The 24,048-nt window shown below is 44.0% G+C and overlaps 1 protein-coding gene across 1 annotated transcript in view; it reads left to right on the top strand.

Annotated features, from left to right (window-relative positions):
* Window positions 1-24,048, top strand: part of LOC116396212 (receptor-type tyrosine-protein phosphatase N2-like) — a 142,930-nt gene that overhangs the window by 92,523 nt on the left and 26,359 nt on the right. The window contains exons 11-14 of the mRNA XM_031870675.1: window positions 2,296-2,508; window positions 9,710-9,907; window positions 17,869-18,016; window positions 20,645-20,718. Coding sequence (XP_031726535.1) covers window positions 2,296-2,508; window positions 9,710-9,907; window positions 17,869-18,016; window positions 20,645-20,718 — 633 coding nt within the window. The remainder of the gene's footprint in view (window positions 1-2,295; window positions 2,509-9,709; window positions 9,908-17,868; window positions 18,017-20,644; window positions 20,719-24,048) is intronic.

The following is a 24,048-nucleotide window of genomic DNA, read 5'->3' on the forward strand; positions in this document are numbered from 1 at the left end:
TCCCGTGAAAAGATGACTGAGCTGTTACAGTTAGCGCCCTGAATTATGGGCCATTACTAGCCGAGCACGACGCAAATCCCTCCCCATGAAACTTAATTTGACAAAACAATGAGACGACTCGGGGAGTAAAATGACAAATGAAGTCAATTGATCCGTGGTATAAAAAAATAAATTATAAAAAAAAAAATACATTTTGCAGAAAGATGATTGCAGTGGAAGCATGTGGAATCAGCAGTAATGCATTATTAATGGGCCTGCCAAGCCCACGCCGCGTACCGGCTACCGCTCAGCTACTGTTGTTTATGACGCTCCTTCAATATTTCTGCTGCGATCTTTTACATTAAGACCGCATTAATAAAAAGACACATTAAACACACAAACGAATGCAATATTGATATCTGCAGCCGTACACATCTAACACGAACAGCACCCCTTGCATTATGTTGATGACTGATGTATTCAGCAGAAACTGGCGGGTACTAGTAGATGAATCTTTTATGTGTTCTGTACTCCAGACCAGGATTTCTCACCTTATTTTTCTTCATATCGTCTTCCGTGGCAGTGAGAGAACGGTCTTTAGCGCAGCGCCCACGGTCAGAGACGCCCACTGTTTCCCTTTCAAGGCCGTCACATTACTATGCAACCAGCTCTTACAGTACGGCTCAGAGCTCCCCCGAGCAAATTGGACGCCCCACAAAGCATCGGACAACTGTTGTCCCCCATTGTGGGTCTTTCTGCGGGCACTCTTTATCAGGTGCTGAATGCGGAGGCAGCAATGAATGAAATCATGGGGGGATGGGGGGGGGGGGTCACTCCCCCGAAACCTCACAAGAATTCCAGGACAATCCGTGTGCAGGGTGGAGCGGCCCTTTCTCTCCCACCTCCCAGGGTTTCTGGGGTTTCTCTGTGCTGACGGGGCAAGGCAGGAGGGATTGGACAAGGCTGACCCCTTTCTCCCCCGACCGCTTTCAAAGCCTCCTTTCCATTAACTCACCACGCCGCACCTCGTCTAATCTCTGCGTCCTCCACCACCGAGGGACGGGGACGAACCTCTCTCTCTGAGCACCTTTCCTCAACACTCATCTCTGGCACAAATATAACAAAAAACATCTGAATGTGCAGCACACAAATTACAATCAGGGCAAGCAAATGATGGATAAAAGATGGGGAATTTCTCTTTCACCGTGCTGCAGAGATAAAGCAGAGTCAAGAAAAAGCTTTTGCTATTGATTTCTTTAGATAACTCTGGTCAGGAGGAATTGTAAGGCCTTAGCATTGGCGGTGCAATTTGTAGCTCTTATCTCTTGGTTCTCGCCTCGCTCTTTGTTGTCAGGATCATTACGCGGTGTGTAATAATGGGGAAACGATGGAGCCTATTGTTAACTCTTAGTACTCAGCTCAAATTATCGCCGTGCTGGTTTTTCAGGCACTCAAGATGCAAACGGACTTTTTTGTTGTTGTATCGTACAGTGTGCATCCACTGTGTCATCTTAAGCAGCGGTCCGCGTGAAAATAAATCCTTCATCTCCAGTTTTGTTTGCCGAAGGATCTGGTTCTCACGTTTAAAAGTGCCGCCGAGGTTCGGAATTGGGGGAGGCACCTGCTCAAGAGGGCCGAGCTGTCTGTCGACCTCCGCTCACAACAGAAAAAAATCCTCCAATATAGCGAGCGGTGTGTTGAGCCGTCTGGGCAGAATGCTTTGCCTGATGGGAGTTTAAGCATTCTATCCACTCCTGAGCACAGATGGCGGAACAAACGCTTGTGATTATAGTTTTCATCGAGCGCAGTGATATGCATATTTATGTTGTTTCCCAAAAAGGAAATAAAAGAAACATGTGATTTACACATTCATCTTCTGGTGTAGAATCAAACGCTTTGGTTTTTTGGTTTCTTTGATGGGGGGGGGGGGGGGGGGGGGGAGTTCGGATAGATTTCTGTCAAAGAGTCTTGTTTTTTGGACCGTTTGGTCCAAAAATGCTTTAATCCCGGGATGTTCCATTCAAACACTTCAGCAGATGATTTTGCAGATTAGTTCCTCTTGTTTGATTGATCAGTGACATCCCCTCTCATAGTTATTTGGGGATGGAAGGGAAGTGTGCATACTTTTAGGTACGTAGTTTTACACTCCTGCAGCTTCTTCCACCGTCATGAGCGCAGACATTCTAAGCATGCTGGATGAATCAAAGAGTACCACGCTCTGCCTGTTGAGCTTCACAAGGAGCCACTTACCTCCGATAAGAGCAATAATAGAAACATATTATTAACCCTTTTTATCTGTTCGTTTGTGGCCCACAGGGAAGCCAGATCGACCAGATCCCCACCAAGTACAGCCAGGCGGAGTCGACCAAGTTCCTGGTCCTCACCGTCGTGTCCATCCTGTGCATCGTCGGCGTGCTGCTGGCCTCCACCGTGGTCTACTGCCTCCGCCACCGCTCCCACCACAAGCTCAAACAGAAGCTCACCAATCTGGGGACAGATACTGGCAGCGATGCTACCGCCACCTATCAGGTAGGAAGTGCTTCAGCGCCGTTTGTGAATTTGAACTGAAAAGATTGGGGTTTTTTTTTATAACTTAGGGATGGTATGGAAGAAACAAATGTTTAACGTTGTTAAATAATTGGTTAGGTTTAGGCAGGCGGCAACCTCGGGTTCTGAAAAGTGAAGTCAATAATAAGTGACTTTACTTGCATTCTCTCTAGTGTCCACCAGGGGGCGACTCCTCTGGTTGTATAGAAGTCTATGAGAAAATGACTCTACTTCTCTCTTGATTTATTACCTCAGTAAACATTGTAAACATGAGTTTATGGTCTCAATCTCTAGTTTCAAGTCTTCTTCAATACAGCATGATGTTCATTTAGTACATTATGGTCCATTTAGAGTCAAACAGACCATAAAGCAGGGAATGCTTTAGGGCGGGGCTACACGGTGATTGACATTTTGCTGCCACAGCATTGTCCAGTCTGGGAGTTGTCCGTGTTTTCGTCTCACAACTTTAACTCTTTCACAGTGCGTCACTTCATGAAAGTTGAATTCAGCGTTCGATGGTTCTTAGCTCCGCCCTCTTCCGTCACTTCTGGTTCCAGAAAAACAAATTGCCGAAGGCATAAATTCTGAGCTCTCGGTCTCAAAGCCACAAACCAATGCGTGACGTCACGGTGACTACGTCCATCTCTTATACACAGTCTATGGGTTTAGGCAACACAACTACTTTGCCAAAGAGTGAATGTCTCTCTTGATTTATTTGAATTTATCTGTAGAGGTAATGGTATCTTCACTGGGTAAGAAAAAGAATATAACAGGAGAGTCTAAAAAATATATGACATCATTTAGCATATGAGGAATATGTTATTTCTGCTATTCTATTCAGTTAATCATCTCCTCAGATGTGTCTTGCAGCCACTGGTTTGTTTCATACAAATCAAGTATGAATGTGTAATGTATCTCATGAATTCACTTTTTTCATTGTGGATTTGAAAGTCCCTTTTTAGATAATGCTTCGAGATGACGCGCCGTACTTTACCTCACGTACTTTAGAGCTGGTGGCTAAAAGCTTTTTACTTTGGGTCTGGCGGTCGGGTGAAGAGGAAAGCAACCTTTTACTGTGTCAGTGATACAACCCAATCAACAGCTCTTATTTTATACTGCTAGAACTAGATTGATGGCCAACTGTGCTCGGTCCCCTGCTATTATGTGTTGTTTGACACATAAAGCGATATCACCAATCCAACAGGTTTTCCCACCCCAAAGTCATCCCCCCCCCCATGCTTCTCTCTGCTTGCTGTAATTATCCTTTGGCCCAAATAGCCGGGTGTGAAATTTAATTTACAGAATCCAATATTAAGTGGCTTTTTGAGCAAAGCATCAGATTGGAGATATTTCCCGTCTCTCTCCGTCTCTCTCTCTCTGACCTTTTCCACGCCATGTTTTTAAATGAGAGTGGTCCTGTGGGCATTGATTTTATAATGAGCCCAGCCCATCCCCTAAGTGCTTACATTTGATGCTCTCCTCCGGGGATTTTTAACTCCTGAAATAGACTGTGCTGCCTCGTCAGAGGTTTACCTCAACCCCGGGGACTTGTAGAGATTCACATTGTTAATCTATTGTTTACCGATGAGGCAGAAGATGGAAACGTTAAAAACAAAAAAAAGATAAAAGGACACAAGATTTAACTTCCAAGTAAAAGAAGAAACTGTTTCTGAAAGTCTGACGTGTCAAATGATCCACCCTCCTGTCTACTTAAAATATTTGCTTTTTCCTCAGCATGAGCAACTTATCTTCACGGTTCCTTGCCTCCGAGATTCGCTTTAAGCCTCTAATTGGAAAACGCTAATTAAAATTCACGAGTCTTGTGTTTATGCAATATTCTTCTGGTTAATAGCGAACAAAAAGGGAGGTTTACTCGCCCCGCTTTGCCCGGGCTCCCAAAAAGCTCTCCCAGTTGATTCTCTTCCTCTCTGTCATCTTTATCGAGTCTCGACAGCGAGCCGTCGTCATCCTCCTCGGTGAAAGGCCTCAGTGTTCAGCTCCCATCTTAGCCGTGTAAGCCTCGTCTCTTTGTCAGCGCCGCTGTGCTGGAGGGAGGGGGTGTGTGTGTGTGTGGGGGGGGGGGTTCCCTGGGCTGGATTCTGTCTGTGTGAGTGTGTGTGTGTGTATGTGTGTGTGTGTAAAGTCCCTCTGGCTACATGCAATTAAAGCAGACAGGAAGCGGCAGGCTGCCTGACGGCCTTTCCACTGCGTCCTCCTTCATGCTGTCAAACACACACACACACACACAAACGTGCACAAACACACATATATTCATGCGCACACTCGCCCTCCTACTAGTGCATGTTAATGATTCTCGCCCCTCTGCGCGTTTGTTTTGCAGCCTCACTTCACACACTCACACACACGCACACACACACACACACACTCACACACACACACTTCCATTCACATCACCGGAGCCACTAGCTCCCTCTCAGGCCCCCTCCACCTTCAAGCTCCTGTCAATCAAGCGGTCCCGGTGAAACCGTGACATGGGATTGGCCGACGCTGACAAAGGAGACATTGATTGACGGGCGTCGACGGAGGAGCGTGTGCGAGGTGCCTGGGCGGGGGGGGGGGGGGGGGGGGGGGGCGGGGGATGATGCTCGTCCGTCTGTCAGTCGGTCCCTGGATTACTCTGCCGCCGACACGGGAGTCCACAACGTCGCCTTCGCTTTATCTTCCACATCTGATCCAAACTTTTATTTGCTCCCTCGAAAGTCTTTCTTTTTTCCTTTCGAAGTAGAAGAAACCGAGATCGTCGCACGAGATACACGCTGGAACTTTTCCACAAATCAAGAGATATTATCTCGAAGCAATATTGTCCTATTTGAAGATGTCATCACCTGCGCCGTGACATTTCTGTTAACGCGGTGAAACTAGTGGAGATATCTCAACATATTTTCATATTGTCTCAAATGTTTAGGACACGAGTCTGTTTTCTCTTCACTGGGACTTCACAGACACGATAACATCGTCTCCACGCTGCCAAAGAAGGTGCAGAACACGTTTCCAATACTACTCAGTTTAGATTAAACAAGCAAACAATATCACTTGTTCCCAGACGCTCCTACGCTCCTCTCTCTCTCTCAATTCAGTTTTTTATTTCCTGTCTTCTCTCTCCTGCTCTCGGACAAACACAACAGTTTTCTGATAACAACTTCTCATCAAAAATCAGACCAGTCAGTCGTTTCCAGTCGGCGTCGTCGACCACTAATACGTCGGATAGAATTTGATTTCATTAATCTCACATCACACAGGTAATCAGGGTTGTGCTGCTCGTCTCATGTTCTAATCCTGAACTGATTTAAGTGAAACCTTTTGATTTGAAGTATTAAAGAATGTTGTCGTGTCCTTTGCAGCCAGAGATTCATCCAGCAGGATGTCACATAAACTCAGAGTTAAACTGATCTAAATGTGTTGAACTCATCAACAATGCAATACAATTTATATTAAAGATCTTACATTTCATTTTTTGCACAAACCTCCACAATCCAGAAGTTTTATTTTGCATTTGAATATATCCAAGCATTCAGAAGTCCAGACATACTGTGATCAGTACCCCCCCCTCTCCCTCGACTCCACCGTATTGTATCACGTCCCCCCTTTTATTTTGTTTGTTTGTTGGAGCACAGAGCTAAAGCTCTCTTTGGTCAGAAGGAGTATGTAAACAGAGGCGCCCCCGTGGGCCCTGCTGACACACCCCGACCCCCCTCCCCCCCCCCATAACCCCGGTCTTCCTCTCCATTAGCGGGCTTTTATAAAGAAGGGCGTCGCTTTCGGGTGGCACACGTCTCCCATCAGCGACCCGCCGCCGTCGCCCCCCGAGGGTGATGCATGATTCGGGACGGTCGTGTGGCGCCAAGTTGGCATGATGCCCATGAGAAAGGGGGCTGTTGGGAGGGGGGGTCTTTTAACCTTTATTCATGCAAAGGATGGGGGGGGGGGCACTGATCACACAAACTCAGGAGATGCAGTAAAGAAAACTCCTGTTGGCTGTTCAGAAGGAAGAGAAATGTGAACTGATGAATATATAAATAGCATCTCTGACAATCTTTCCATCATTCAGCAGCGACGTGGCCTCAAGCAAGATGATGACCTCATCTGTTGCATACCAATGAGTTAGAAACAATCACGTCATTTATGTCAAGTGCTGCCGTACATCGTCAGATGGATATTTCTATCTTCCAGACGGACATTTGTTTTCATCAATTTCAATTGTTTTTTAACAAATCAATTTGAAAAGACTTGAAGCTTTCCAGTGATTGGTAATCCATCATGGGGAACATTTATCTGCTTCTATTGTCAAACTTAATGCAGTTGTGAGAATGGATGCCCCCAACGTCTTTGAAAAAACCCCCAAAAAACACATTTATTTTTTCATTAGCTGTCAGAAAAATGAAATCCAGAAAACAAAGACTTTAGCTAACATGGACGTCCTGGATCATTTTCTCATTTGTTGCATTTGAATGTTTTTGGACAGAGACTGAACTACCAGATATCCTTGAACGCACCAACAATGAGGATTTTTTTTCCAAAACCGCCTCAGCACGCTATACCGCAACAATAACTTTTGACAAAATGTATTAACAGTAACTTAAAATACAGCCAATTTCTAAAAATACGATGGTATGACAAAACCAAAATCAGTGATTCTGTTGAACTACTAGACTCCGTTGCTGCCACACTTAGTTAGCAGAGACAAGACTGCTTTTGTTGCCGGTCTCCTTGAGAGTCTCACCTACTTTGTCACTAAGAAGCATGAAACAACAGGCAACACTGAGGCAAAGCTGGAGAATGCACACCAGCGTCTCATCCGCACCATAAAGCTCGGTGATTCACCTGACGCGTCGCGCCACCTGATGAAGTACGTGCGGTTGAAAATCAATACACTGTAAATAAAGATACTTGTGTTTGTGTGGAAGCAGGACTCCAGAGGCGCCGTAAATCTGTGCTGTTTAGACTCTCAACCTGTCCCGGGTTATATTATTCCTTCAAGGTTTTTTTTGTGCCTTTTTTGTCCTCTAATTGGCTCCCGGGGGGGGGGGGGGGGGGGATTCTGAATCAGTTTTAATTACATCATAAAAGAATTTGCTGCGGCGGCAAAAGTTCACCGTGTGGGCTCGTTGAAATATGAACGCTATTGATCATGTGTTTCCCTCCAAGACAAAACACCCACAATGCAGTGCTTTGTGCTGATTGGGCCCCGTGTTGCCGAGGATGCTGACGCCGGCGCACATTTAACAGCCAGAAGGGGTTCGACCATTTTATAGAGACCAATATTTGGCTTTTTATTAAACATCCCAAAATGACCGGGTTAGCGTGACCCACAGCTGGGACGGTGGAGGCTCCTCTCCCGACTGGAACGACGGACGTTTTGATCGTCTTTGCCAAGAACGGGCTGAAGGGAGAGCTTTAATGTTCCACCACGCTGCAGATGCTTTTCCCTCCTCGTCTGATGAGATTTCAAAAGACTGAAAGCCTCGAAAGTTTTGGCTTGAAAATGATCAAATAGAAAAGTGAACAATCAAGAAGGTCAGGTGTCACCCAGAAAGAAATCTGATAAATCCATTTAGAATCCAAATGTTTGTCATTATTCTTGATTTAATGACTTAAATGATTACCTGAGTTAAATCATTTTCTGTCACTTTTATTAACTGTTGTGAGCTGACCAAACACGGACGTTTTAGAGAACACAAGGACTAAAAGGTCCGTTAGTAACTGGGTCTGTAGACGCAGCACTGCAGAGTATATCTAGCTGTGGTTCAGTGCTTCCTGCAGTGTTTGTCTTTGTTCACACGTCGGCGTTCGCCTCCCACCCGTCCGGCCGAGCTGCCGGATACTGAAGCACTTTAATAATCAGCACACATGTACGAGTCTGTGCTCATAGATCAGTGTCAGCGCGCCGGCCTACGAGGATATCAGTCAGATCGGGTGCGAGCTAATGAAGGCCCGCTCGCATTACCTCCACCGTCAATCAGACGGGCCTGTTAGTTAATCGTCAGCATGGCTCTCATTAAGAGACACGGATCCCCCACACAGGCTTCAGCTCCAGCTCCTCTGGTGCGCTCAGTGTCCTTGTAGACGGGTGATTGGTTTCACATGTGGAGGATGTGACGGGTCACATTCTCTGCTGTGTCCCTTCAGACTTCACTGTTGCTGCTTATCCACGATAACAAAGAATAGATTGGGCGTTTGGAAGCTTATTGTCTCACCCCGTCTCCCACAAAATGACGTTCTCATACAACAAATATGCTCTCTCAGTAATATTAGGAAAGAAACATATTTCCTTCCAGACTGTGGTCCCAGTTTAAACCGGTTAGAAATATGAGGTTAATGTTGGAGTCTAAACAGAACAGAAAACGCTTAAACTGCTAAACTACTTGGTTAGTTTTAGAAAAAACAAACATCATGGTTTGGTTTAGAATGACTACACAATTACAACAAAACAGAAAACACTACAAAATACGTTTAGTAAAACATTTTGGCTGAAAATGACAATGAAAATGAAACAAAACCAAAACTTTTGGTTATGTTTAGGCAACAAAATGATTTAGTTTGTTCCATATGGGAAAGTAATGTCAGTCCATCAGTTGGTCGGTGAAATGTCTCTTCCGGAGACGTGATTGAATGTTGTCGCATTCAATCACGTCTCCTTCATCACATTGTTGGATGAGTCTCATTGGGCTTTGCGGTCCTCCTCCAACATGCGGATTGAGTAGAAATGTGCAGCTCTATGTTTAGAACGTTGTCTTTGTAATTGTCTCGGCGCCGTCTTTCACTGCGGCTCACTGACGTTGCTGCTCGGAGTTGTGTTGAGAAGGCGTGGCAGGAAAAAACCCCGAGCTGGTGTCACCGTTTCATTGTGGTCGCGTATCCAACAGACGGAGAAATGACGGCGGCTGAATGAAGACATTGTACTCGCTGCTGAGACACTGACTGGCATACTTGACATATAAAGAAGATTGGCAATTCCCCAGCCTTTGATAACATTTGATTATTATTGCATTGACCAAAAAGATAATGATCATGATTATTTTAGCAAGGCGACAGTGTTGACTGTGAGGTGTTTGATTTACATTCTTCAAATGAAATAGTTCTTATAGAACTGTCTTATAGTTGTATCAAGTCCCCAACTGTGTGACAACAATGACTCACCCGTCCCCTCCTCTCCCTCCTGCAGGAGCTCTGTCGGCAGCGCATGGCGGTCAAACCTCCGTCCGAGCGTCCGGAGCCCATGTCCTCCCGGATCAACAGCGTGTCGTCTCAGTTCAGCGACGGCGGTCCGGCCGTGAGCCCCTCGGCGCGGAGCAGCATCTCCTCCTGGAGCGAGGAGCCCGCCCACTCCAACATGGACATCTCCACCGGTCACATGATCCTGGTGAGTCTTCTGTTGAGATGGTAGAGAGTCCTGCTCCTGTACACTGAGTCTTAGACAGACGTTATCGTGTAAATCTAATCCACCCACTTCCTGTATTGCACATCCAAAGTCTGACCCCGACTTTATGGAATACTAGAGAAGGAAAGTACATTGTGAAGGAGGCTTCCACTTCAACTCCAACTCTTAGCTTTTGTTTTGAGTTCACTGAAAAAACAAAACAAGCCAATCAGAGCTGTGTCGGCAGGATTACAAATAGGAACGAAATAGTTGCCTGCTAGAGGCAGAACAATTGCGACATCCATAAATTGCAACAAAAATTGATGAATTGCGAGGACGAGACGGACGCAGCAACTCTTAAATCGACATATTTCTTTGAACATTGTGAAGAACATAAAAGACAAACGCTCCCAGAACCCATGAACGCAGCTTCTGTGTTGCTTTATAAACTACATTGGGGGGATGAATGTCACTTTCTGCTAAGTGGTTAGAGCAAAACACATAAATGAATAACCCCCGAATCCCAAAGGTGAAATTTGTTTACATAAATAATTTGGTTCTTCCCTCAGTAACAAGTGCTGTACAAGATACAGATGTTTCACAGTAAGACGCATTTCAGATCCAATCATAACTCAAGAAGACAAATCAAGTAAACACTGTAATGTTGGGTCGGTTGTCTGTCTTTCCAAACAGCTGCCACAGATTTTGCACATTTCCTTTTTATCCAAAACATCCCATCTCCTTCTTCTCTTTCCTCTCAAAACCGTTCATCTCTTTCTAAAACCACAGTGGAGCTGCAGTGTTCTTCTTCTCTGGGTCTGTCTCGTCTGCATATAGCACTCTTTTCTCTCTCTCTCACACACACACACACACACGCACACTTTTAATTTTCATCTCACTCTCTCTCTCTCATCTGTCTCCCTGTGTCTGTACATCTCATTACACCCACACTTTTCTATAGGCGGGCTTCTTACCCTCTCCCTTCCTGCAGAGGAAAATCTCGCAGAGCGACGCCTTAATTGCGATATAAAGCTATTCACTTCAATCACCCGGCACCTGCAGCACCACCTCCTCATCCCAACCCCCCCACCACCACCACCTCCCCCCTCCATGCATTATGAAGCTGCCGGCGAGATGTGACAGAGTGGGCTTTTTGATGTGTTCAATAGGCACAAAGATACTAATTACCCCTGAGATTCTAGCACCAGAGTTGTGTTCAGGAGACAACGAGTCCCTCCGCAGCCCTTCTTCCACCGCAGAGAGAGCAGGCTCTGTTGTCTTACGCGGAACCTGCTAAAGTGTTTTTCTGGCAAACGAAACCCACAGCAGGACGTGATGCGTGCGTCTTTGATGCGCCGCGGCCAACACGTGGATGGAAATAGAGTTTTCAGGACCTTCCTCGAGTGCGTTTGCTTTGTCTCTGGAACAGACGAAGCCGTTGAGAGATGAGAGGAATGAAGTGAAGTGTTGCTCGCGTCTCGTTCAGTGTTCATTGGGTGTGTGGGCCGCAGTCTGCTCGGGGTGATTACTGCATTTGTTATAATATAGAGGCTGATATGTAAATGGTGTGAGGGGAGGACGTCTGATGTGCCCGAGATGAATAATAACATTTTGTGTAGGTGATGGAGATGAATATCTCCTTGAATGCTGATATTCCACTTAAATCCTCTCAAAGACACTTAGCATGAACAATGGGCCTCGTGTAAAGACTTTTCATATTCTTACCTTACATCTCTTGCTTTTTATTTCTGCGAGGCTTGTTTGTACGAGTGTTCTCAGTCATATTCAACAAATGTCCTGTTTCAGCCTGATGAATGCCACCTGTTCGTGAGGAGGCACTGGCATTATCACATGAGACACATTTGTAGGCAAGTTTCTCTCACTAAATTGTAACCAAAGAAGAAGAAAATCACATCATCAGTCCTTCAAATGTTGAGATGCTTTAAACAATCTGCAAATAATGACAAATCCTTCTCAAAGCAGGAGGGAGACGTAGCATGACATTGTTGTCGTCCTGCAGAGCCTCTTGGGCCTGACTTTGACACCAGGGGCCACGTTTCACATTCCTGACAACCTATGCTGTTGTTCTGGTGTGAAGAATTGTTGGACTAATCCCAGGCTGCAAACTCTCTCTACTGACCACCAGGGGGCGACTCCTCTGTTTGTGTAGAAGTCTATGAGAAAATGACTCTACTTCTCTCTTGATTTATTACCTCAGTAAACATTGTAAACATGAGTTTATGGTCTCAATCTCTAGTTTCAAGTCTTCTTCAATACAGCATGATGTTCATTTAGTACATTATGGTCCATTTAGAGTCAAACAGACCATAAAGCAGGGGATGCTTTAGGGCGGGGCTTACTGTGATTGACAGATCTCTATCAGAGATGTATACTGCGTCTCTACCTCACTCCTCCTCAGTCCAGATATAATAACTTCAATTCATTGGTTGCAGAAAAGCAAAAATGGCGACTGCCGCATTCCAAGATGGAGACGGCCAAATGGCCAAACTCAAGGCTTCGTAATGGAAGGCCTTAAGCCAATGGGTGATGTTACGATGGCTACGTCCACTTCTCACATACAGTCCATGACTAGTCCTGAATCTGGACCTGATGCTGTATTTGACCCAGCATCAGTGCTGTACAAAGATCGACAGTATAGACGTATTTAAGATGTAAGTATGGAGGGAGAGGGAGGGAGGGACAGCGAGTGAGAGGTCTCCGAGCCTGATTTGTGTTTGATTTGCTTAAATAGTGATCATGATCCATATGAGAAAGGGGAAGATCCATATCCGACTGTAGATGCATTAAATGGCCAAATCATTACAGAATAATGGGATCCAATGGTACATGAAGAACGTTTTCTGCTACATCCAGTGACTCAGCAGAGTCTCGTGAGTCTATCACAGCTTTGTTTTAACACATATAAAGAACAACGTAACTGTTTTAAACCCATGAAACCTGTCCAAATGCACACTAAGCTTCCTGCTGTGCCGATGGGAAGTCGACGGCGTGTTTACCGTCGAGGAAATAAACGGGAGCGAGCAGTTTGTCAGTCACGGGATGCTCTTCAACGCAGAAAGTGATAATGTGTGATTCTCAGTTAATGTGAGGGAGCTGTGAACCTCTTAGCTGTGGTGGGTTTTTTTTTCTTCCATTTTTCGAGTTGCAGCAATTTGGCTGTGAAGGAAGAGAAACTGGCGATCCAGTAACGCATACACACAGAGCTGTAAGTGTGTTCCAGCACCTTGGACAGCTCCACACACACACACACACACACACACACACACACACACACAGCTCGGTTTGGTCCAGACCGTCTTTGTCCTCCCACAGTAGAGACATCAGACAGCGAGGGGATGTTGCATAATGCCATTCTCAAGTGGGGAACATCTATTTCCAAAATGCCACGCTTTTTTTTTTTTTTACTACGTATGTCCGCTGGGTTTTGGAGCCTTTCTGAAGCCGAAAGGTCTCCTTGTTTTCTCAGCATACAGAAGGAAGTTAAAAGATGGTAAGGACTAAAACTGGAGGTATGAGGTTTTCACATATCAGTGACAATCTGGTAAATTGCAGTTTTATGTCTTTTATCGCCCACCAGCCGTCCTCTTTACTAAATATTCTGTGGATTTGCCGCCATTATCCTTTTGTAATCCCTCCTCCGTCTTTCATTCATTCGTTTTCCTGCATCGCGTTGCTCATTTTCTGCACTGTTTGCTAATCATCTTCCACTTGCATCCTTTCTGTTTCTTCATTGCATCATTTATTTCTTCCAGTACTTTTCGTACTATCCATATTTTTCTCCTTCACCTTTTACTCGCCCCCTGTTTCTTTCAGTTCTTCGTGTTTCTTTGCATTGTTCTCTTTCATGATGTTTTTCTTTGAACTTCTCATTCCTCCTCCTGCCTCCTTTCCTTCCTGTCTGTCATTTATTCTTTCCATAATTTTTATTTTTTTTTCCCATAAGTCGTCCTTCGCAGTTCTAGCTGTCAGTTATACAAAAGAATATTCACACGTACAAGAGAGCTCATTTCAGATTCACATCACGATGTCGACTAGAGACCGAGCTTAGTTTCAAGGCAACAAAACCGGGACACGTTGGGGGGGGGGGGGGCGGGTTTTTTTTTTTCAGCAGCATCACAGCGTGAGACTAAATCCATCACAAAGCAAGACAAGCGCAGCGCCGCCGTAGAAAAGCAAATATTTCATCTAACTCCCTGCCACGCGCTCGAGATGTTGAAAACCGTGGAGCGATTAATAAAAATCACGGGCCTCGAAAGAAAGAAAGGAGTAACGTGATGGCTGATGAGCTGCAGTGCCCCACCTCTTCCACCAACACACCCCCCCCCCCCCTCCAAAAAAAAAGAATTCCCTCTTCTAAAACCCCGAGCAACTTCCATGTCATCATCCTCCCACAGATTTTAATTTGAGGAGAAACAGCTTTCACGATCTTATCTGAGTTAATGTATTACTTCGTCCCATGTGACTGGGACTGAGCACCCCCCTCCTCACCCACCCTCCCACCACCTCCTCCCCCTACATCCTCTCTTCCTTGTGTCTTAAGAGGATTAGTCAACTCTATATATAAAGCACATTATCTTGTCTTTTGTTGCTGGCCAAATTAAGTGTTACAGATGATGCTGCAGCGAGCGCCTCCGTCGAGATTAACTGTACTGGGAGTTTGTTGGTGGTGTTTTTTTGTCGTAGCTCACCAGCCGGGCCAGCTGGGATGTGATCTGCAGAGTTGATAGGTCCTGCGGGCAATGGTCGTAGGAAGAGCGGGCTTCGGGAAATGGATGTTAAATCAGTGTAATGTGGTCAGCTGAGGAGGAGGAGGCAGAGAGGTCGGACTCGTGCATCACGATGATGTCAGCCTTAAAACTAATAATAAGACAGCAGCCACTGATGTGGTGGATGGGTGCAGATCGATTGATGATGATTAATTACATGTTTGTTGTAGATTCATAAATGGGAAGACTTGAATTGATGCGGTGCAAATTTAATTGATGCGGATGCTTTTGATCAGACTGAAAATAGCACAGATGTGCTATTACAGAAACGAAAAGAAACAGCGGAGGCTATTAGGGATTGTAGACTTGAAACGTATCACATGTTAACATATTAAATATCACCACAAAATAAAAGGTAAAAGTTGCAGTCACACAATGTCAAAGTACTCCATTAAAAGGGAAAGAGCCTCACATGTATGTAGCCACAAGTACAAGTTACATGCCTGAGTTTTCAAAGTAAATGTAGTAACATTATCACTGGATAATTATTACTTATGCATTAACAAGTAAGCAGCATTGTAATGGTGAAGCTGGTCAATGAAGAGCCACACTAACAGTCAGCTACTTTAATAGTGATGAATTATGTATATTAATTAAGGATGACATGTTAAATCTAAATCTACAAAGTCACTTGCTGTATCGGTATAATAACTGAAGTGCAGTTCAAAGTACAGCATAGGATGGAAATACTGAAGTACAGGTCCTTTAGAATTGTACTTAAATGACACTCTATAGCTATACTTGGGTTACTGTCCACCACGGGACACCTGTCCCTGCTGAGTGTCCCACTTCCCCTCCCCCCTTTTGTTGATCCAAAATGGCCGCCGCATTACGTCACCTCCCATGCGGCGCCCGGCTTGCATGCGGCTGTTTCCTACAGGTGCTCAGAGATGGTGCGTCACAGCCACAATGGCTGACTGCGAAGGGGTTTTTGTCGAGCACCTTTGGCAGCTGTAAGCCCCCCCCCCAGGCAGTAAGGGGATTATTCAGTGTTTGGTCGACACATGGTGATCTCAGCACCTCCTGATTGGATTGCAGTAATCCCTTTACACAGCCACAAAACCCTATTACTATGGCATTAGAGAGGGAGAGAGAGGGTAGGGGGTAAAGGGTGATGGGGGGGGCATCTAGTGTGTGCGTGTGTTGGTGTTGAGGACCTTGAATGTGTCTATGTATCTTTGAATCTGTATGTTTGCAGGTCATGTGTTGATGAATATAGATATATATGTATGTGTGCGTGTGTGTGTCAGTCGGTGATGGAACTGTGGTTCGTATGTGTTTTGTGTGTGCGTGCCCTTGTCGTGGCTTAATGTGTGTATTTGAGTGTGTGCTTGTCGTGTTTCTCTGTTTGTTTTGTGTGAGTGTGTTCGTACGTGTTTGCTTTTTGTGTCTTTGTAGTGTATATGTGTAAGCGTGTGTGGGCGGAATCTGTTTTTGTGTATGTAACCTTTAGAAAAACCTTTGTATTTGTGTGTGTGCTTCAGATGTGTGTACGTGTATTTTTGTGTGTGTGTGTGTGTGTGTGTTTCTCTTTCGAAGGATTCAGACTGCCTGCTGTTGATAAGCGTCTGTGTGCAGGTGGAGGGTCGCAGCTCGCGGCTTCCTGTTACATCATTTCTGCTTTTTAGCAGCTCTGGAGAAAAATATAATGGAGAGCTGATACTAAAAACAAGGAAAGGCTGGTGTTACACTGTGTGTGTGTTATTTTCGTAATATTTGTTTCACAAAGAAATGTCTTCGTGCAACAAATACTCACTACAGAATATGGAAGTCTCATTTTTAATAGGTAGCCATCTTATAAGGATAATACTATTAATAATAATGGTAAAAAATAATAATAATAAAGTAATTTATACTCAGAAATCTGTAGATGTAAAAAGTAAATGTTCTATTCTATTTTAGTTTTTTCAAAATGACCAGACAAATGGGTCCACACTTGGATACAGTAGCTTGATAGTCCACTGTTGGTAATGCAGGTATGGATGTGTGTGTGTGTGTTTTCCTCTAAACTTGATACAGCTGTGAAGAAGTGAAGCTCGCTGTTCATCACTGAGCCTGTTAAGCTTGCAAATATACCGACAAACAACAAACCTGACCTGCTGCCTCTTTGTAGAGTTTGTTTGGCTCACAAGCACACGTGCAATAAAAAAATCCCATATCTGCATTTGATGAAGACACTTTTCCGTTATCTCCCACCAGCCGGACGTCCACCCTCCATTTTTAACAAACTCCTCTCATTTTAGCAGAAAGCCATTAGGCCTTTTTTTTTGGGAAGCTAATTCTGAGTAAGTTCAGCCCCATTTGTAACTGCCATCATAAATCATCGCCGGAGCCATTTAAAGAACCACATCAGCTCATTTCATTCCCTCATCCATTACAAACGATCCACATTTCGTGCACGCGGGCCGCCGATTTTCAAGGCTGTGCTTTAAAAAACAAAGTTCCTCCGGCCACCATCAGATTATGGCTTCCCAGTGTGAACAACGCTCACGGTCTCATGTGCCAAGGTCATTTGCAGACAGTTGATCAAAGTCACATCGCCTTCCTTACTTATGAATATTGTATGGAAGGTAATGGTCAGGCCGAAACATTTAAACAGAGCTCGAGTAGATGAGACGGATACGCTCTCTGATTACGATGGATTTTGTACAGATATTGAAATGAGGAAAACATACATGTGGAAACTCATACACGGTTTAACAGCATTTCCAAACAATTCTTATTTTCCATATTTGTCTTTGTCTTCTTTCTCACATCAGTGGAGCACCAGAATAAGGTGCAGACAGATAGGTCAAGACAGTGAGTGACTGGCGACCACAGTAGAAGAGCACTAGTTCGGCATGTATTTGAACTTTTCTTTGCGCGTCTATCTGGTGCTCCTCTGAGATTCAAACAAATATTGTGATTGACAAACCAACTGAAACCCTCTTTCTTAAGGGGTAAAGCCTGTCCATCTGTTGCTTCAGGAAGATAAAGAAGGCTTGAGATGAATAGAAAGATGAATGAAAGGAACCTTAATAATGAACGTGTAGCGATGTGTATTGGCGGTGAAACTGGTGTAGAAATCTCTGTACAACCCTTTTCCATACCTCCAGCTCTGTTTGCATCACCTCCTCACCTCTCTCTCTCTCTCTCTCTCTCTCTCTCTCTCTCTCTCTTGTCTCTCCTCTCCCTCAGTCCTACATGGAGGATCACATGAAGAACAAGGACCGCCTGGAGAAGGAGTGGGAGGCGCTGTGCGCCTATCAGGCCGAGCCCAACGCCTGCACCGTCGGCCTGAAGGACGGCAACGCCAAGAAGAACCGCTCTGCTGCTGTGGTGGCATGTAAGCGATGAACTCTCTCTGTTTTGATTCTTCTGTAAGCGCTCTCTGTTCCTCGGTTTGATTAGTGGGCGAGCCCACATTAGCATTTAGATGGTAGTAATCAGAAAGTGATCGAGTAAGTGAACTACTGCTTTGATATCCACCGTTTCAACGGCTGCTTCTTGCGTGAGGCCTTGATGTTTGGGGGGTCCTTTATTGCCACATCTTCTGGCTGCTGTTTTGGACCTGAAGCAACATGCTTTGGGGGTATTTGTTTTCATGAAAATTAAGTTTCATTAAGTCTATTAAATATCAATACTGGCCTTTAAGTCTCCAGATTTATGTTGCTAGAACCATCATCAGGATTCAACAATAGACAACTAAATCAATAAGAAATGGCAACACATTACCTGCATTTCAATTGTTGCCCAAGTAGTAAGGTTTAAACATATGCAGAAACTCAACTAAATGGACACTTGAACATTGGACCATGTGGTCTCCGGTGAACGGTTCTGTAAATCAATGTGCTTCTACCAAACCAATGTTGTTGTGAAACAGTATCTGTAAAGTTCAATATGTCATTTATTTTATGATCAACCTTCAATCTACTTCTCAATTGTCGGTATTGTCAAAGTATTTGCTGTTATTTGCATGTTCAAAACATAAAAAAAGCAAAAAACTGAAGAAGTGGATGTAGTCATCGTGACGTCTCCCACTGGTTTGTGGACTGCCATTTTAAAGCCTCAAGTTTGGCATTTTGGCCGTCGCCATCTTGGCTTTTTTGCAACCAATTAACAGAAGTTACCATATTTGGACGGCGGAGGAGTGACGTAGAGACGCCGTATACAGCTCTGGTAGAAGCAGAGACCTGTCAATCACCGTGTAGCCCCGCCCTAAAGCATCCCCTGCTTTATGGTCTGTTTGACTCTAAAAGGACCATCATCTACTAAATGAACATCATGCTGTATTGAAGAAGACTTGAAACTAGAGATTGAGACCATAAACTCATGTTTACAATGTTTACTGAGGAAATAAATCAAGAGAGAAGTAGAGTCATTTTCTCATAGACTTCCATGCAATCAGACTTCTTTTTGCAACCAAAGGAGTCGAGAGAATGCAGCTTTAAGACATTCAGCATCGGCTTCACTCTTCAGAACCGGAGGTTGCCGCCTGGTTCAAAACTAAAGAGAACCACATGTAGAAGAAAAAGAGAGATATAAAAGAAAGACAGTAATATCTCCTCTTTATTCACAGAGGGCAGACAACCCCTAATTTCTGAGTGGAGCCAAAATACCACCCCTCGATGTCAGCCGTCCAAACATGGCAGCGTTACTCCCACCGCCTCTCGACAACACTCCCCGTATACTCTGAACCCGGCCTCTATTATCAGAAACCTGGAGCAGATGCAGTGAGCAGAAGGCTTGTAAATTAGTTTTCTATTAAAGCTCTCCTGCACCGACCTCATCAATGATTAAAATTTCTAAGCTTCTGTGGAAATGGCCCATCTAAAAAAAAGTGCTATTCCATTCTCTTCACCGCCTGGGCTTAATGAAATCCAGGTTGTCAGCAGGGAAAGCAGTTTGTCAGGAATAAATTGTGCTTCCTATTTGAAGCACCGCTGGCTTCGCCCAAAAAAAGAATTCAGAACTCTTTTGCCACTATCACCGCAGACTTGAGAGTTCTGCTCATAAGTGAAAAATGTACAAAATAGCAACAAATTGCCAAACACAACTTGCAGTGGACCAGGGAGGATGTAGGGCATGTATACGCATACTGCGTCGACCAACAGTGAACAGCTCCATATGCAATCCCAAATTTTTTATGGAGTATAATGTCTTTCACCTCTTTGAAACTCTTCTTTCAACTTTATTGATGTTTAAACTGAGTGAAAGATGGATTGTGCGTACTTTCATACACATTTCTCAAAAACTTTAGCCTGACAAATGTGGTGTTTTTGAAAGCTTGTGGATCTCCATTAGACTTTAAATTGAATCCTTTAGTTAGAATGCCGATAGATTATTTTTTCTCTGAGTCAGACTTTTGCTGTGCAATTCTGTCTGCTTCCCAAATTGGAATTCTAATGGTGGTTTCTTGCTTCGGACGGTAGCCATGTTGCTAACGCTAACGCTGGCAGCCAGAAACAAACATCTGTGAATAATTGTCCATTTGATAATCTAAACAAAACACGTATTTTCTTGCGATGGCTTTTCTATAATAAGCAGTTGTGAAACTTACTATATTCTGTTAGATCCGATCCGGATGTCTTTGCGACAGCGGCACCAACACTTGGAAACGCTGTGTTGAAAATAAAAGTTATCTATTGCTACTACTAAGACGAAGGCTTGGCTTGTAAAGATGGATCCAGAGCAACTTGTCTGCTGGACTCACCTAGTTTTCTCTTTTGGTGAATTACTTCACCTGGATGACCGCCTGCTGTTAAGTTGTTCGAGGTGCCTTCTAGACGGCAAAAGTCAAGGATTTCTCTGAGGAAAATAAAAGAACATCAGGAGATTACTCAAACAAGCAACTTGGTGGTTACTTGTCTTCTAGTGGAAAAGGGAATGTCTCATTACAATGCGTGTGATATGGCTGCTCTTGCATTCCTAAAACAGAATGCCCCGAATTCCCCCCCCCCCATTTGTGTTCCAGATGATCACTCCAGAATCACCTTGAAGGTGGAGTACAGCCAAGGCAACTCTGATTACATCAATGCCAGCCCGATTGTAAGTACCTCCTCTGCATTCTAAATCCGTGCTTCACACCGCCGCTACGCCGGGCTCCCGCAGTCCCCACGGGGCCTTCACAGGAACAAAGGCAGCCTACCGTTGTAAAATATAAATGTTGATGCAACGCTTGCTTAGCTCCGGCGACAGCCCCACGCTAGTGTGTACGTTCTGCCCCCATGAATATTAATGATTTTTTCGCAGCAAAGCTCGGGGAAGGCGTGGGAAAGGACGCGCACGCCGCTCTCGGCCTCGCGTCTCGTTTTGTGAAAAACTAAGAAATTGATCTGCGGGGTCGGTGGGACATGATTGTTTGTGACCTTGGGTTATGCTAATTTGACACCAGTTATGTGTTTACCGTTACGGAAGCGCTCGACTCGCCGAGGCCTTTCTATGGCGCGGTTTGAGATTTAAGCAGTAAAAACAGCCTGTAGGAAGGAGACGGGGGAAGAAAGTGCCACGTGAATTCAGTAAACGAGTGTATCAATTTGGAAACCAGTGTTGGAATAGTAGGTTTAGGTTTCCCCCGAGGCAGATACAGTGGTATTCCATTAAAAGCAGCAGAAACACTATGCATTTCAAATCTGGGCATCACACCAAGATGTGGCTGAGTGCGAGCGTGTGTGTGAGAGAGAGAGAGAGAAAGAGAAGGAATCAAACTACACGGGAACAAAGAAGCAGCCTTGTCAAATGCCACAAATGCAAAAACAGCTGCAACATATGTGCCCACACAACGCACAACCAAACACACACACACACACACACACATATACACACACACACATACTCAAACACACTTTGTAGCAAGCTTGCACAAACACTTGCATGTTCAAGTACATATTACACAGAACATGCAGCGCAGACACCCACGCAGATGAGTAAAAACAGACACTCACACATCCATCCTCACCTATCCTCCCACACACACACACACACACATACACACAGTAAAGATTACATGTATGCAAATGTACACTGAGGTTATTTAAAATTAGTTTCTCCCTCGCCCACGCTTATACGAGCGGAGACGAGATGTTTGGGATCTTGCTCCAGCAAATAACCGTAAAGATTTATTGACAAATGTGTTGGTGGCCAAATAGCACTCTGATACTGTACTACTATATATTATACTATATTATTGTTATTAGCAAGCATGTAGCTAGTAATTCCCTGTTTTCACATGAGAGACATTATTGATTTGTTTTTAAACGTCTCAAAGCAGAAGAAGTTTCCTGTAAATGCTGGACTTTTTTAATCCACAATAAATACAAATGTTACGTTAAACGGATGAGATGGCAGTGATGGAAGCTGCTAGCCCCACTTGACTAATTGTAATCCCCCTTGAGGTGCTCCCTCAGACCTCAGTCAAGTTCGCCAACGCCCCAGTAACCTGTTAATGATGCACACAGTGTGCTTTGTAGTTATGTGACGACATGAATTCAAGACTTTGTCACATTCACAGATGTAGAAGAAGTAAGATAGTTTGGCTGAGCAGCGTACGAAAAACCTCAAAAAGTGGATGAACAGTTGTCATTTAATCAACCAGATGTTGTCTGCGCTAGCTAACGTAAGGGTTCCATGAATTAGCTAAAGTGCATAATTAAAGGCATCCTAAATGTTACATGCTCAGCTTCTCATTAGATATTCGTCTTTAAAGCACCCACTGAGATTTAATTGAGACCAGCAGCTGGAGGCTGAGCCAACCCTGCAAGCTGTGGAGGCTGTTTGAGATGATGATTGTTTGTTTTATGGGGTGGGGTCATTAGCCTCACATCCCAACATGGAGGATCAGGCAGAGTCCTTTGGTTTTGTCCTCTTACCTTCTGAACTTGGCATGGTTTGATCAGCCAGGACTTAAACTCCGTGTGTCAGGGGTTCACACAAGCTCCTCAGGAGTGACAATTGACTACGACTTTAACAAATGCTGTATTTTGAATTTGACTAAAGTGTAAAGAGAACTACATCGAAAATGTGGTTCTCGCTTCACAACTGCTTTGCTCTGAAACTGTATCTGGCGGTCGGGTGAAGTCGGACATTGTTTTCAGATCAGGCGTAAAGATCCAGCTGGTCCTGAACTAAAATGATTAACTCCTCCTCCATTATTTTACCGTAGACTAATATTTACGGTAACATAAAAGATATCTGCTCTGATTGGTTGTTCCTTGCAACGCCTCCCTCGCTTTTGAGCGCACTTTGCGCAACATTGGCGACAATGGATTTAACGGCGCAAAAAAACACGACATTTGAGCGGCCCCTAAGAGATTTTGGTGCGCAGCTCATGATGATGTCTCTTATCCAAGCAACCTCCTGTTCAACCTTGACTTGATACAAAAGCAAATAAAGAGACAATCCAAACCTCCATCCAACAGTTATTATGGTAAAGGCAATTATTACCATGAGAGAGAAAGAAAACATGTGTTCTGGTTATCCTCCCTGTACATTTTTAACCAGCTACATTATCATTAATGTCCCTCCTTTTTGTTGCCATCACAAAGCAAAATTAAAGTGAAGCACTGTTTAGAAACAGTGTTTGCCCTCACGTATAATCAGTCAGTTTGACAAACTTACTCACAAACACAATCAATCACTCACTTTCTCCTCTGGCGCACACACAATTAGTCCAAAACAGACTCAATAGTTTCCTCTCACACACACACACACACACACACACACACACACTTCCTAAGACATAATCAATTACTCAGGTACCGCTCAATCATGCATACACTCAATCACTCACACGTACACTCATTCTGATGCATGACTTGTGCCGACAGGACCGAGTTTAAATCAGCCTCGCAGCTTTTATTGACAGTTAAATTGACTTCTTTTGAGTAACGATTTGAAAGAGTCACTAAAGAAAATGGAAAAGACTGCAAATATAGTGTCCTGTCTCTTCAAACTAATAGCACCCGAATTCTGAAAAAGAGCTCATTAGGGTGTCCTAATGAAACTTCATAGGTATTTAATGTTGCTAATTTTAAGGAAATTTACTTTTCGGATTCAACTGCACAACAATTCAACTGTAAAAAAAGTCACTTTTTAAAGAACAAGGAAAACAAACCATTGGTCTTTAATTTAAATGACTTGTATTTAGATAAATTGCCTAATTTTAGATTTAGGACCTGTTGTTTTCAAACACAGTTGCTTCTTTCATACATCTCAACTAAACAGCATTCTTTGAAGGGAAAGTATTTTCTCCCAGATTATGGTTGCACTTTTTCTCATTTAATTTGGAACAACATCAAAACGGAAATTGAAACAAAACAAAGCAAAAAACATAACTTGGTTATGTTTAGGCAACAAAACTACTTGGTTATGTTCAGGCAA

This window comes from Anarrhichthys ocellatus, unplaced genomic scaffold (assembly GCF_004355925.1).
Source record: "Anarrhichthys ocellatus isolate YVR2014 unplaced genomic scaffold, GSC_Weel_1.0 scaffold54, whole genome shotgun sequence".
Classification (NCBI taxonomy): domain Eukaryota; kingdom Metazoa; phylum Chordata; class Actinopteri; order Perciformes; family Anarhichadidae; genus Anarrhichthys; species Anarrhichthys ocellatus.